The sequence below is a fragment of the Oncorhynchus clarkii genome, chromosome 3 (genome assembly GCF_045791955.1).
Source record: "Oncorhynchus clarkii lewisi isolate Uvic-CL-2024 chromosome 3, UVic_Ocla_1.0, whole genome shotgun sequence".
Classification (NCBI taxonomy): Eukaryota; Metazoa; Chordata; class Actinopteri; order Salmoniformes; family Salmonidae; genus Oncorhynchus; species Oncorhynchus clarkii.
The window spans coordinates 62496876-62512682 of record NC_092149.1 but is presented as its reverse complement, the minus strand read 5'-3'; the positions used below and the strand labels follow the sequence as shown (position 1 = coordinate 62512682).

Sequence of the window (15807 nt, the reverse complement as noted above, 5' to 3'; positions counted from 1 at the left end):
TGGAATAGGACGGATGAGGTGAATCCTTCCCTTCCAGAAACATCCAAATGGAACTTGTTCTTGTAGTCAGGTGCAGTCAGAGCTGCTGCCGCTGATAGATCCGTTTTCAGGAGTGCTATGGCTGTTGATGCTTCAGCCGTCCAGGCCAGGGGTGCATGGAGGTTCCTTGATCGTAGGATGACCGGTGCTGCCACCCCCTCTGGGCCACACCCAATGGTACAACACCTGATAGGTGGGGTCAGGTGCATCATGTCTTCGTCCCAGTCTGCAGTGTAGAGGCAGTCATCAGTTTCTGTTGCATTGAGTGTGCAATGGATCCCAGCTTGGGGAGTCTTATATGGGTGCAGAGTGTAGATTTGAGCTTTCAGTTGGTTGAACTTAAACTGGATGTGAGGGGTGGCAGGCCCTGTGGGTAGGCATTTTAGCCAGTACACTTCTTGGGCTTCAGACAGTGTGGTCATCGGCAGGAGTGGCATCCTCATCATTCTTACTGGGTGATCAGGTGTTGAAGTGGGAGGGTTGGTTGTAATCTTGCTGCTCCTGCTGCATGTGGCTAGATTCTGGGTGGTTGTATGCTGGCTGTTGCTGATGCATGGGTGTGGGTCCTGGTTGCTGATGTTGCAGAGGTGGGTTTCCCCCACTTCCTCTTGCTCTCCATTGCTGTTGCTGCGGGGAGAGTGGTTTCATGCAATCTCTGGCAAAATGACCGGTAATTCCGCAGTTAAAACACTGGTAGTTTCCCCCTCTGTGTTGTCCAGTGTAGGGACCCCGTCGAGCCCATACTGGGTGTTGTTGTTGCAGGATATACTGCTGTGGGGGAGGGTATTGGGGTGGTGGGGCTGCCTGCTGTTGGATCATCTGAGAGACAGTCTGTGCCACGATTTGGGAGATGTCTGTTTTGGTTCCCGGCTCCTTCGTTTCTTCCGCCACCATCTGTTTCTTAGGTTTTTCTCCTTGTTGTGCTTCCTTCAATTGGAGTTTCAGGAGTTGTACCTGGAGGGACTGCACCTGGCTCTCAGCACCCCCTCTTTCCTTGTTGTGCTGGGTCACATGGTGGTGCACATGAGTGTTGAATTGGGTCAGAGGAAGTGCAAACAACCCTACCGTTCCTCTGAGTTTGGTTTTAACATCTCCGGGACACCCGTTGACCACCATTTCCTTCCACATGCTGAGTGTGGTATCAGTGTGATCGAATGGTTCTTCGTGGACCGATCTCCATGTGGTCTTAGCCCTGTCCAGGTATGCTGCAGGTTGCTCACCTGGGTTGATTGTAAAGGAGGATAAGGTGGCATGGTTTCTTTCTGTAGGGTATGCTCTCCGTAGAACTTCCCATAATCTGGTACGGAAGTGGTCTATGGGCAGTGTTGGGGCCCGCCATCCAAGGTCAGCTGCTGTCATGAGGGCCTCCATGGTTCCGTGGTCGGTGGCTCTTGCTAGAAGTGCTTTCATGTCTCCTAGGCAGAGTTGCAGGCCTGACGTAAGTGTCTGCAGTTGAAGTAGCCACGCTGAAGCTCCTCCATGTAGGCTAGGCATCTGTCCCATCAGTGTTGTTAAATCAGTCATTTTCCAGGGCTGGTACTCCACAGTGTGTGCATCACCTGGTGTCGGTCGCAGGGGGTACTGTCCTGCCATCTCCTGCTCTCGCTCTCTTCTATCAGCAATTCTGGAGGACCGACGGAGTGTTTCGGACCCCATTGATTCGGTAACTTTGGTTACTGTTCCTCTCATTATGCCTTCCACACGGTAGGCTCCCTCTCTGTTGTTATCTTGGTTAGCTATTAGCTCCCTGAGTTCCTTAGCTCGAGCTATTGATGATTTCAGCAGCTCCTGCATCTTAGTCACGTTTGGAGCTCCCATCGGAGCTGGGGTGAGCACCATGTCAATTTCTTCTTCGTTTTCGATATCCATGTTCTGATGACAGTCCTCCCTATCCGTCTGATAGAAGTGGTTTGAATCTAATCTTGTTTGTAAGTGTCAATTGTGGATATAGTGAGGGAGAAACGGCCACAGGGGGAGCCGTGGGCAAGTTCTCAGGCGGAGCTTTAACATCCCCCGACGCCACAATAGCCACGCCCATCATGTCTGGTGTGTTTTTGGGCAGCACCCTCCTACTCTCCTGTATGGCCCATGTACCTATCTTGAGCTCCCCCTCTGCTCTCTCTCTCTCTCTTGTACCTACTTTTTTGAACCTGTGTATGTTGTTTCTCTCCGCCTCACTCGCTTTTGCATGCTCTACCTCGTCCTCTAATTCTGTCTGCATATCTTGGAGTTTCCCCCCTGTAGGTGGTCCTCCGCTAAAATAACCTGCTTGTGTCCATCTTATCCGTAATCCTTTCCACACTTTCTCCACTTTCCCATACTGTTTTTTACCTCCCGCTCTATCAATCATACTCTGATCTAAATAATCATTGAATTTTAGTTTGGGCGTGGTAGCTGCAGACATTTTATCTAGTTCGTCTGATAATGTGTATAATGCGTTATTTAGGTATATTCAATTCTTACTATGTGGTGTTTATTTCTATCGTTGTATGCTTAGCCTGTCCCTGGTCGAGACAAAGGGGGTTATCAGTATGTGACGCCCGCCACGTGTGTATTTCACCGGTATTTTATTTGAATTTGTTCAGCGATTCGTTTAGGTATTTTCTATAAATGACTCTGCGATTTCCTTTTGGAACAATATATCAGTGAATATATGCGGTTCTATAACAATTTTCAGAGTAATTCTAGCTCTTTAGGAAATATAGATAGAATTTCTAGACAACTAAGAGTTGTTCAGTGAATTATTTAAATACTTTCTGTAAACAATTCAGTAAATTCCTTTATGAACTTATATCAGTAAATTCGAGCGATTCTATAGCAATTGTCAGAATAATTCTATATATTTAGGAAATATGGATAGAATAGAAAAACCCCAAAATCAGTGTGTAGCTTTTAGCGTCTGTAAAACAAAGTCTGTACTAAGCTCGGCGACTTATTTAAATACTTTCTAGAAACAATTCAGTAAGTTCCTTTATGAACTTATATCAGTAAATTCCAGCGATTCTATAGCAATTGTCAGAATAATTTTAAACTTTAGGCAATATCAACAGGAATGAAAAAAAAACGAAAATCAGTATTCCAGCCCGGCTGCTGTCAAAGTTGCACGGCCATTCGATACTAAGGTGGCTTTGTCTTTCAGCACGTGTGCCTAATAGCCCAGTTACGTATCCCAACCTACTCCGCGACAAACGTTTCTTTCAATTTAATTTCCCCCATCTCCAAATCATGGAATGTCAACTCTGGTTCATCTTATGTTTATTGTTTGATGTGCAATAGCCACATCATTCCCGATCTCTGTCTAGTGGAAGGCCAAACTTACATATCCTATATCTATTCGACTACACCTCTAACATAACCAATTAAACAGTTTACAACTCATTCAATAGGATCTTTTACATGCAGATTCAGGCGATCTATTAATTAACTAAATCTCTAAACACAACCAATTAAACAGTTTAGAACTTATTCAATAGGAACTTTTACGTGCATACTACACTTCTAAACAAAACCAATTAAACAGTAAGCACTTATTTAATAGGAACTTTTACATGCATACTACACTTCTAATAATAGGCCAATTGATAAAAAATAAAAATACAAATAAAAAATAAAAACGAGCAAAACAAGATCTCCCCGATCAATGTCTTAGGTTCTTATGTAAAAAATTTGGGCACCGATTCATACTCACGCCCAGTACTTTCTGATCAAAATTTGGTTTAGACTATAATACAATATGCAGATTTCGATATAACCGGCTCTGCTCACCTTTATATAGAGCGCTCCGATCAGATTTCCTGAGGCAAGATGAATGGCTGGGGAAGTCACTCTTCCGTCTGATTTTTTAGCCGTGATCAGTCTCGTCCTCTCACACTAACTTATAATAGATCGAATTCAAGAACAACCAAACTCTGCTACCAATTCTGTTAGTGTTCAAATACTGGAGAGTTGAGACCAAATCACGGACGCTGGACAGAGTGGATTTCAGTTGTAACGAAAGACAGTTTTAATGAGTCAGAGATATCTTGTCCCGCCGTTTTACGTGCACGGACCTAGTTCACATAACTCGGCAAGGAGCCAGGTGAAAAAGAGGCCTATACAATGGTTACATACATTTTTATACATAGAATAAAGTAGGTGGAGTCTTGTCGTTTCGGTCTTCTTGACTGGTCGGAGGGTTGGAGGCGGGCCTTGCTCTAGCCAGAGCGGGCCCCATTGGTGCACAGCAAAAGTTCTTTGCTCTTGGGACCGGCCAGTTAGAGGGAGATGAGATGTGTGTTTATATAAGGAAGAGGGGGTCAGTCTTATGGCTGGGTGTATGTGTTCTTACGACGGAATGTCTTTGTTTATATGAGCTATGTGTATGAATATTTATATAACAGTCGCTTCTTCATCTCCTGGACTTTCGTCTTGAATTCAGGCTCCTCTTTCAGATTCAGAGCCAAAAAAGCTTTAGCCGGCTTAGTAGCCACCGGTGCCTTAGTTTCTCTCATGGCACTTATTTGGCTATTTTTACATAAATAAAACGATTCGCGAGACCGAAAACACGTGTTCTTCTTTCAGACGTCATTAACACACGTGACTAGACTCAGCATATACATGAGAGACAGCGTCATATATCGTTTTGGAGGTATCAAGACAGCAAGCCTTATCTTGACCACAAAAACAATATTATTCACAAGAACTAATGATGACAGTTTGGAAAATAGTGAGTACCGAAAAATACTTGCAATATCACTTTGAATAAAATGTAAATCATATGAGAAGTGTAATGTTTATGGAAATCCATGGCATCAGATTCAATTGTTGCAAAGGGAGGGTATGTGTGTGTGTGTGTGTCAGAGGGAGAGGGAGGAGGGGTCGTTGGAGTGGGTCTCTACTAAATTAATGTGGTCACACAATAAATTCAGAACAGTGAGGGCAGTGGCTTTAAAAACTGATATGGCAACAAAAATAATCTACTTTACTGTGAATGGAAGACCAGAGCAGGCAGAGTTTCCAGTGGATTGCCCTGCCCAGGATGTCAAAGGTAGGCAATTAAAATAATATCACCTTTTTATTTTGGTGTCTTTGAAATATCATCAAATTTTACTGTTGTCTGAAGCTTGATTTTGAACTCATTACTCTGATATGAGAAACCTCTCAAAACCTCTGAATTATTTATGATTTGTATACTTGTTTGACATTTCACAGCACTGTTAGGAGCTAGTAACACAAGCATTTCTCTACACCCACAATAACATCTGCTATACTGTGTACACATCCAATAAACGTTGATTTTTGAATTGATTTGATTTTGATTTGAAATATATAAACAAAGTACATACATGGAAAGGTTAAAATCACAAAGCACTTTTATTGCTTCTCTACCAGATCCAACAATGGATCAGAACTCAAGTAAAGCACTGAGACCTAAAATAGTTATGTAAGTGCAATCATTATTATGTAAGACCTGCAATCATTGTCTTCATCAAAAGAAGCAAACAGTCTCTGAATTGATAGAGAGAAATAGTGCATGCTTGATGCTTCAGCAGGATAGAGACAGACACAGGTGCAGCTGACAACAACACTCTGCACTTGCATTTGCGTCAAAGCTAACATATGGTGTACATATGGCATCTTTAGAATAGAGTCGAGATGTGACGTATTGATGTGAGGGTTATTGAGGTCTCAGCATAGTTGTGGGTTGTTACTCTAATGAGATAGAGGAAAGGGGTTATTGAAAGTCCATTAAAAATAAATACATAACATGTCAATAATATTATTTTCCAAACAGTACCAAGGACAGGCATAAAGGAATGTAATTTCATTCAGTGATCAAATAACTTGAGATCCATCTCATAGATGCTAATGTAATGAGAATGAATTTTCTTTCAAAGATTATGCCTACTGTCTGTAGATTTGACTGCCTATAAACTCCTTTGTAGCGCACAAAAATAGCATTGATATAAAATGCAATCATAAAGTGCAATTGATCGTGGGTTTGAAATGATCTCTCGAATCCTTTACCTTCTCATTTTGCCTCTTTTCTTCTCCCTTTTATTCCTTTGGTAGATGTTTTGTTACGTCTATTTAGGCACAGACACGGTGTGAATTGATAGCTTTAGATTACCCCTTTACAGAGCTGCCTCGGGCAATAATAGTCCCTCTCTTCTAATCTTTGTGTGTATGAATGGCATTGGCAAAAGCTTGGCCAAGCTGCTGAGCACATAAAAACCTATTATTTTGTTCACCTGCTGTACAGAGAGAGATCTAGGGGGTGTTTGTGTGTGTTTGATTGCAAAACTCGAAACTAGTGTTAATTGAAGTGTTCAGTATTGGCAAAAATAGCTCTTGGTTGCCTGAGCTATTTTCACAGGAGATCAACTTAAAATGTTGTCTGTGTTTGCATGCACGTGTGTGTTTGTTATTTTCAAGATCTGTTCCGCTCTGCAGCTGAGGCAGGACCCCATGACATTCTGAAGCTGTACAACCCTAAGGGTAACATCATCAACATCTCCCCGCGCCTGGAGCCCAACAGTCCTAACTCCTGTTATAAGCTAGAGGTGGTGGCTGCTGACTGCAACAGTGAGCCATTAGGTATTCTCTGCCATGGCGCCAGAGACATTGGCTGACAGTGGGCATACTTGCATTGTTATTGTGTTGTAACTCTTGTTTGTTTTATTAGGGCCTGTGTATATTGATGTTAATATTTTAATTGTGTACCTCATGTTGAAGGTGTGGAGCTTGCTGTGGCACTAGGATTTGACCTCTCCTCCATGGAGAAAAGGTAAGGCTGACATGGTGTATACAGGAGTGACCATTCTCAAGGTTGGGGCCCATTCTGAAACTGTCAGACCATGTAAGGGATCAAGCTGTGTGAGTCAGGAGGGCCATATGTTATGTATCCCAGACTGCAGGGCTGTGTGAGTCAGGAAGACCATATGTTCTGTACCCCAGACTGCAGGGCTGTGTGAGTCAGGAAGACCATATGTTCTGTACCCCAGACTGCAGGGCTGTGGGAGTCAGGAAGATCATATGTTCTGACCAAGGGTCGATAAATAAGGTAAAGTTATGGATTAATAGATTTCTGGATGCAATTCCTTGCAACTTCCGGCGTGTGTTTACTGTGAACACTGAGGTTGTACCCGCTTTAAGTTAGTTTTAACAGTGGTCACGTAGGCTACTGTGGCTATTTGATCAAAATGTAGGCCTACCAGAGTGGCATACCAGAGTGGCTTACCATCAAAAACATTGGAGAAAATGCCTCCCATAACATTTGAACATGGAAATAGTTGTTCTATCATTCAGCCAATAGTAGCAGCCAATGTGTGGTGTTCAATGTAGGCCTACATTCTATGAGACTTTTGAACAAAAAATGCAGGGATTGACATTAACCAGTTTATCCACTTGTCCTTCAGACAAGGAGGTGGCTGCAAATGATGTTGTTGTTTGATGCAAGAAACCACTTTACAAAATAAAGTGCATCATTGTTCCCATAACATTATTACAGAGAATCAGACAAATTATGGGGTACTCTGCCTATAGGCTTTAATAAGCTAAGTAGCCAGTCTTAAAATACAACACTGCCCCTTTTGAGACAAAAAGTCTCTTTACTTGACTCGCTTTTCAAAGATGTCTAGAAATGCACACGTTTTGTGCTCTTGTAGGAGGCAATCACTCCCCCAATGCTGACTACAAATGATCTATAACTGGGATAATACCTCACTAATTAGCAAAGGATATGAACAAATGTCCACATGTCACTATATCAAGCTCTCACTTTGATCTCAAAACAAGCGCATCTACTCACGACCGCTCAAGCTGTAGAAACAGTCCAGTTCAAAGTGAACGGCACAGATCCATATACTGTATGGAAATGGCTCATTTGCATATACGCCTACTGCAACTCTGATTGGTTATGGCGCACCGGTCTATGTAGAGTACGGGACTCGGATGCGTTCTGCCTACAACAAAATCTCTTGCATAATTTGTTTTGTTTTTTGTATATTGCCTTGAAAGTGGCTAATATTGCATTGATTAAATCACAATTCCCACAGTAAAGGAAAACATTGATAGTGTTAATTAACTAATGGGGTAAACTATAGAAAGTTGAGTGAAGTTAAATCTCGTTCTTCTCTACGTGGGCTGATATTTCTTCTTTGGCAGTCCCGGGAGCTGTGTGCCCATGCACACCCGCAGCTTAGAGGGAGCATTGCCATAGACTTCAGGGCTGTGTGAGTCAGGAGGGACATCTGTTTTGTACCCCAGACTGCAGGGCTTGGAGAAGAAGATCCTGATCGAGGCTGGTGAGACTCCTGCAGTCGTGTACGAGATGAAGAGACAGGTGGAGTCATTCCGGGAGAAACTTGAGGTACGTTGTGTTATTGATGCTGTACAGATAGAATTTGATAAATTATGTGTAAAGGCTCATTCATATACCAGTATCATGTAAGTTCACTGTGTCTGCCTAGCCTAGTGTATCTGTGTCTCCACAGAGTGTTGAGCATCTCAGCTGGCTGGGCCTATTCAAAGAGCTATCTGAGGGAACACAGAAGCCCTCTCCTTTCTACCACAAGAGAACACTGCGCAAGACCAGAGAGGAATGTGAACATGTACGGGAAAAGTTCCTGCAGATGAGGCATGTTTACTTACGCTCAATGATGATAGAGACCAAGTGTCATCAGATGAATAGGCTGTGCCACTCTTATCAAGACTCCATTGCTTGAATAGTGGTGTTGCAATTGAGATCACAATTTGGATATCATATTATAAAAATTTGAGATGAAAATAACAGAATAGTAATTTTATGTTCTCCATAGTTCCCTGGAGGTTTCAGAAGAAGTGAGACAGTACCTCAAGACCCCAACTTTTGACAACTGGTGAGTTCCCCATCTATTTTCCTTTTTTCTACTTTCCTTAGAAAATGTGCTAATGGACTTTTTTACACAGTAGGAGTTACAGAGAAACTACAGACAGGGTCCTGTGAGTGCTGGTTGTGCGTGGGAGGTGAGAGGGTCGAGCAATGTCTCTGTTGTGTGATAAACAAACAGCATCTGCACCTGCTGCTTCAAAAGAGAGACAGGGAGAGACAGGGAGCAGGGCCTGAAGAGGATGGGGTTATTCAACCCTTTCATCTGTCGTACAGGCTCATATCAATATGAATGGCTGTCTGCTATGGGTTTACCAATCAAAAGGAGGTCTTTATAACAAGCTTCGTTAACACGGGCACTTTTGAAGGATGCATTATGCGTACAACATACACATCACAGCTTTCAGTCCAGTTTGGTTACAGTATGTTTTACTTCAGGGCCTTTTAGAACTAACATAAGGTGAATACCTCACTTCAAAAGAGGGAATATATATTGGCCACTTGGGGAAAAAACTAAAGCTACCATTAGGGTTACGAAATTCAGGGAACTGTCAATAAATTCCCTACTTTTCCAGAAATCCTGGTTGGATGGTTTCGGATTTCCTGCTTAATTCCTCTTGGTTCTGGGATCCTCCAAACAGGATTTTGGGAAAACCAGGGAATTTATTTAAAGTTACTGGAATTTTTAAACCCTAGCTACCATACAATAACCCATATTTTTGTGACATGTACACTAGGACCACTTTCAAAACTGTTCTCTGAATATATATGATTAAATATTCCAAGTAAGTGTTTGTTAGACCCGTACAGAGATTAGTCAAAAGGGCAGCTCACCCGGAGCTACTGCATCCAGAAATCTATTAATCCATCACTTTACCTTATTTATCGACCCTTGGTCAGGACACGAAAGGGCACATTTAAAGTGGTTATTGCTACATATGAAGCATACAGTAGGTTACAGTTAGTACCGTGTTTAAAAATATATATATTTAAAAAGCCCATTGAGACCCAGAGTCTCTTTTTCAAGGGAGACCTGGCCAAGAAGGCAGCAACAATCAATATATTACATAATTAAAACATACAACAATACAACAACCTTTAAAAAAAAGCATTTACACTCCTCTGTAACAGAGTCTCCAATCAATATTGTAAATTCATTCAGTGGCACTAACATATCTAGATGAAGCATGGATTTTACGTTATTCCATGTGTTTAGTGCACAAGAAGAGAAGGCAGTCTTGCCTAATACTGTGAATGTCCTAAGGACTAAGTAGCAACAACCTAGCAGATCGGGTATGGTAACTGCTAGTAGTGTAGGAGACCAGACTACAGAGGTAAAGAGGGAGTTTACCCAAAAGGGCTTTGTACAGTAGATGAACACATACAAATGTATCTTTCTGCACATATAAAGTGAGGTCCAACCTACCATTTAGTACAATGTGCAATGGTGGGTGAGTGACTTGGCATTTGTAATAAAGGGCAAGGATGCATGATAAAGAGTCCAGTCTCTGTAAGACGGATGAGGTTGCACGCATATACAACAAGTCACCGTAATCAATTACAGAGAGAAAAGTGGCCTGAACAAGCTTCTTTCTAGCCATAAGTGGGAAGCAAGCCTTATTACAAAAATAAAAACCCAATTTCAATTGAAGCTTTGTCACAAGATTATCCACATGAACTTTAAAGGACAACTTGTCATCCAACCAAATACCTAGATATTTGTAGGATGACACTTTCAATGGATAAGCTACCAGATGTGACAATGCTAATGTTCTCTGGTAGAGTTCTAGCTCTGGTAAAGGTCATGAATTTCGTTTTTTGTACATTCAAGACCAGTTTGAGACCATAAAGGGAGTGACTGAAAAGTGACTGAAAAGCAGTCTGGAGCTCTTCAACAGCCTGAACTAGAGAAGGAGCACATGAATATATAACTGTATCATCTGCATACAGATGTAACTTTGCTGGTTGCATCCCATTTCCCCAAATCATTAATAAAAATTGAGAACAACACAGGAGCTAAAATGGAACCCTGGGGCACACCTATATTCATCTCAAGAAAGCTATACTTGTGATTGTCAGTATATACACAAGCGGTTTTATGACCTAAAAATGAATGATTTGACCTTTTGACACTTGACTTGTCCTGCTATGTGTGTGCAGGCAGTGGGAGGATGCAGAGATCATGGTTCTACTGCAGGTCATGTACACAGACCTGGACTTCATTGCCACCTTTAACATAGAGCCTGAGGTGCTGCACCAGTTCCTGTATGAGGTGTACAAACGCTACAACAACATCCCCTTCCACAACTTCAAACACTGCTTCTGTGTCACCCAGATGGTGAGAGAGAGTGTGTGTGTGTGTGTGTGTGTGTGTGTGTGTGTGTGTGTGTGTGTGTGTGTGTGTGTGTGTGTGTGTGTGTGTGTGTGTGTGTGTGTGTGTGTGTGTGTGTGTGTGTGTGTGTGTGTGTGTGTGTGTGTGTGTGTGTGTGTGTGTGTGTGTGTGTGTGTAAAAAAAGAGGGTGGTCAGGGGAAATCATGTAGTCCCATTCCTCTGTGCAATCATATAAAATGATCCAATTATCCAATCACCCTAAACCCTGATTGGTTAGGACATCCAGACCCCTTAACCGATTTTAGAAATAGACTCAATATAATCATTCAGAGGTTTGCCGGTTAAGACATTGCGTTATTACCCACAGGGGATAACAACCTGCCATGATGTAGAATGAACAACCTGGCATATACAGTTTAAATAACATGCAATAACACACCAGTGCAACAGCACACCACCATTAAAAGTCCTTTAGAAATCAACAAAAACAAATGTCAATGTTTCTATTAATATAATTCCTGTGGATGAATGTTATAGCAATTATCCATCATTGAGTTGTATTCTCTCTGGACTGCTGCTCTTGCAATTATTTATTCTCTGATAGATGTATGGGCTGATCTGGCTGACGGACCTGAAAAGTAAGATTGACAGCATTGACCTGCTCACCATGCTGACCTCTGCAGTCTGTCACGACCTTGATCACACGGGATACAACAATGCTTACCAGGTGACCCATCTATCTGACTACCACAGATATGTGTGTGTGTGTGTGTGTGTGTGTGTGTGTGTGTGTGTGTGTGTGTGTGTGTGTGTGTGTGTGTGTGTGTGTGTGTGTGTGTGTGTGTGTGTGTGTGTGTGTGTGTGTGTGTGTGTGTGTGTGTGTGTGTGTGTGTGTGTGTGTGTGTGTGTGTGTGTGTGTGTGTGAATTGATAACTCACTCTCAGCTCTATTTTTCAGATAAATGCTCGTACAGAACTGGCCCTGCGCTACAATGACATTTCCCCCCTTGAGAACCACCACTGTGCTGTGGCTTTTGAGATCCTGGAGAAGGTATGAGTATGGATGACTGGAGAAGTTATGGGTGGTATTGGCATGGGTGACTGAAGTTGGGCTGTGGTGTGTGTGGGCCAACTTTTCAGATGTCAACAGTAAAGTGTTTGTCTTTCTTACAGAATGAAAACAACATTTTCAGAAATCTGACAACTGAACAGTATAAACGGATAAGAGAGGGCATAATCAAGTAAGAATGTATTTCTTTGCATCCTCTTCACCAACACAAATATATGTTTACTTTAATCTAACCGTAATGTGTGGCGAGTGCATCAACTCAAGGCATTTCATTTATTCTTAGATGCATCCTGGCCACTGATATGACGAGACATAATGAGATCCTGAACAAATTCAAGTCCATCCTGCTTGTCTTTGACTTCAGCAACAAGGACCACAGAGACGTGGTAAGAAAGGATATGAATAAACTGTATGTTTCAGAAATAGTCCTATGTTTATTTAGCCCAGTGTTTATGAGGTGTCATGTAAATGTCACCCTGACTGGATGTCAGGTAAATGTCATCCTGGTACTCCCTGTTCCTTTTTAGTCAGATGTTGCCATGTTACCATAGGAGTCTACAGCCATGTTGCCTAGCAACATCAGATGGGAGAATCTTGGTATCTACTCGTGCTGATAGGGTATCAGCCTGGGGCTCTTCCTGACTGGATTAAAGTGATATGTACACTACCGTTCACTGTTGACACTTCTTTAATCAGCACAACAGTTTTCAGCTGTGCTAACATAATTGCAAAAGTGTTTTCTAATGATCAATTAGCCTTTTAAAATTATAAACTTGGATTAGCTAACACAACGTGCCATTGGAACACAGGAGTGATGGTTGCTGATAATGGGCCTCTGTACGCCTATGTAGATATTCCATTAAAAATCAGCCGTTTCCAGCTACAGTCATTTATAACATTAACAATGTCTACACTATTTCTGCTCAATTTGATGTTATTTGAATGGATTTTTTTTGCTTTTCTTTCAAAAACAATGACATTTCTAAGTGACCCCAAACTTCTGAACAATAGTGTATATCCCCCCTGTCTCCCTCCAGCTGATGATGATCATGATCAAAGTGAGTGACATCTCCAACGAAGCACGGCCTATGGATGTGGCTGAACCCTGGTTAGACTGCCTCCTGCAGGAGTTCTACAACCAGGTAACTAAGCACCACAACACAGATATTGGTTATGTTCCAATATAACTTCCAGCATACAACTTGGAATGTGTGGCTAAAACACTGCTTCATTCTAAATGGTATGCTACTGTGTATCATAGAGATAGCCTACTACAATGTAATATTAATTCAGTCCTGCTCTCAACTGGCCTCCCTCAGAGTGACAAGGAGAAGCTGGAGGGTCTTCCTGTCACCCCGTTCATGGACAGGGACAAGGTGACCAAGCCATCCTCTCAGACAGGCTTCATTGGCTTCGTCCTCTTACCCCTCTTCATTGAGCTGGCTAACCTTTTCCCTTGCCTAGAGGTAAGAGCTCCCGGTCTACAACCACTACACTAATGTAGCTTCACTGTGATGCAACTTCATCCCCAACTGCTCTGCATGAAGTGGAATCGAAAGGTACTGGGACTCATTCATATTTTAGAGTGAATATTTAAGAGTGAATATTTTGGAGTGAAAAGGGGTGCCGTTACTCAAGCAGTAGAAAATGCAAGGTGCAGCTGTGCCGGTATTCTGTACTGGTTGGCACTGGCCCAACTAAAGCACTGACTAGCTGCCATATTTGTGTAAACATATCCAGATCCCTTTTCCTCTCTGTGCCCCTGTAGCAGCACATCATAGACCCGGTGCGTAAGGCCCTGGACTACTACACAGAGATGGAGAAAGCCCTAGAGAGAGAGAAACTGATCCGAGCACAAAGCGACAAGGCAGCTGCAGCCAAGAACACGACACCCCAGAACTTACAGAACCCTCAGAAAACAGAAAATAGTCTGTCAGAGGCTGGGAATGCCTTGAAACCACCCACTCTGTGATGGCAAGCACTTATATGGTTCCTTTGGTCTTTGTAGAGACAAGGTATTCACTATGTCGTGTTACAGGAGTTGTCTGCTGTGTTTTGCTACAAATGTTTTTCACTGCATATATTCAGTTTTCAAAATATTTGCATATGAATAATGGTTAATTACACAATATGACATACGAAGAATCAGTGTGCAGTTATGTTTTGTATTAGTGATATGCTTAAATGAAAGACCAGAAGAGCTATTGTCTAACTGAAAAATGGGGATAAAGCTTAGTGGATTTGTCTTCACTGAAAATCTGGACTATGGTTGTCATCTAGTGGACATGGGATGTTTTTCATATTGATAATGTATAAAAAAAGGACAGAAATAACAGATATTATATTAAATATGTTTTTGCATGTATTGTACTTTTAGATTTAAGTGTTCTATTTAGAGACAAATAAATGAACACAACAAACAAACATTTCCTCGTTATATTCATATTTCATATTATTCTGCAATGTACATTGTACAATGGATACATTTTCATTATCTTGATCATTTGTAACTGGTTTCCACTAGATGGCACTCGGCCACAGTCAAAATTGGCTACTACATTTAAGGTTAGGGTTCGGCATAAGGGATAGCAGTGTGGTTAATGTTAGGGTTAAAATCATATTTTAAGAAGATAAATTGTAGAAATAGGCGAAGTTTATGACTTTGTGGCTGTGGTAACTAGCGCCGACCTTTGGAACTGCAGTGAAAAACGTTGCGCAAAATGCCGCATTCATATGCTAGTCGGAACTAGGAAACGCGGAAATGTTCAACTTTCCTAGTTCCGACAAGCTCCGAACGCGGCAATAATAGGAACGGGTGAACGAACAATCGATGATGTAGGGAAATTATGACATCATCTAAATGCACACATTTACGAAGTCCCCATGCAAGACCAAGCAAGGAGTTTTGTATGGAGGTCAATGAGTGTCGAATTTGCTCAACACAAAAATGAATGGCAACAACTTTTCACCTCAAATGTTTATATGGAATAATGGGTCGATATTACATAGAAACCAGATTTTACCGTAACTGGTTCTCGAAAATCATTGTCCTTGTCAGCACATTAGTTAGTATTAGTGGGAATCTATTTACGCAGAGATAATTTATGGAAAGATACAACTTTGAGGTTTCAAGCAAGGAATATGACACTGTTATAAAAGCTATACCTAGTGGGATAAAATCTTTACTTCAGAATAATGCATATTTTGGAACATTATTGTAAGCGATATCCAGGTGAATGGCATAGGTTTACTATATAAGAAATTCAACAATCGTTTATTAAGGGATATTTTCTACAGGAAATCTATTCCCTCTGCAATATGTTTTTGGGCTTCATCGTTTGATGTAAACTTGTGCTGTGCTAGGCTCACTCCACACAAATGTATGGTGACCAATAAAGTATAGGACATCTCCTTTAAGATTATCCATAAATTATATCCGTGTAATAGCTTGATTTCAAAGTATATACCTGATGTTACCAGTGAATGCAGTTTTTGTGAACTAGAAAATGAATCTATTGAA

The 15807-nt window shown here is 41.6% G+C and overlaps 1 protein-coding gene across 2 annotated transcripts; it reads left to right on the top strand.

Moving 5' to 3' along the window:
• Positions 1-4423: 4423 nt before the first annotated feature.
• LOC139400983 (high affinity cGMP-specific 3',5'-cyclic phosphodiesterase 9A) lies at positions 4424-14265 on the top strand. 2 transcript variants are annotated; one of them, XR_011632835.1, is made up of 14 exons: positions 4424-5065; positions 6454-6615; positions 6754-6805; positions 8287-8389; positions 8514-8656; positions 8838-8897; positions 11048-11225; positions 11824-11946; positions 12177-12269; positions 12392-12459; positions 12571-12673; positions 13325-13429; positions 13607-13846; positions 14056-14173. XR_011632835.1 is itself a non-coding variant. In XM_071145510.1 (14 exons), the coding sequence occupies exons 1-14, from the start codon at positions 4858-4860 to the stop codon at positions 14257-14259; spliced, it is 1749 nt and encodes a 582-aa protein (XP_071001611.1). In that variant the 5' UTR covers positions 4424-4857; the 3' UTR covers positions 14260-14265. The 2 variants fall into 2 exon arrangements, 1 of the variants encoding a protein (XP_071001611.1); XM_071145510.1 differs by having other exon boundaries at positions 13607-13753; positions 14056-14265.
• Positions 14266-15807: the final 1542 nt, after the last annotated feature.

Bases quoted from the DNA above. Each gene is read 5' to 3' on its own strand.
- LOC139400983 (XM_071145510.1), top strand. From the start codon at position 4,858: ATGTGTGTGTGTGTGTGTCAGAGGGAGAGGGAGGAGGGGTCGTTGGAG. The intron at 8,898-11,047 runs GTGAGTTCCCCA...ATGTGTGTGCAG, and splicing joins ACCCCAACTTTTGACAACTG to GCAGTGGGAGGATGCAGAGA. The intron at 13,754-14,055 runs GTAAGAGCTCCC...GTGCCCCTGTAG, and splicing joins ACCTTTTCCCTTGCCTAGAG to CAGCACATCATAGACCCGGT.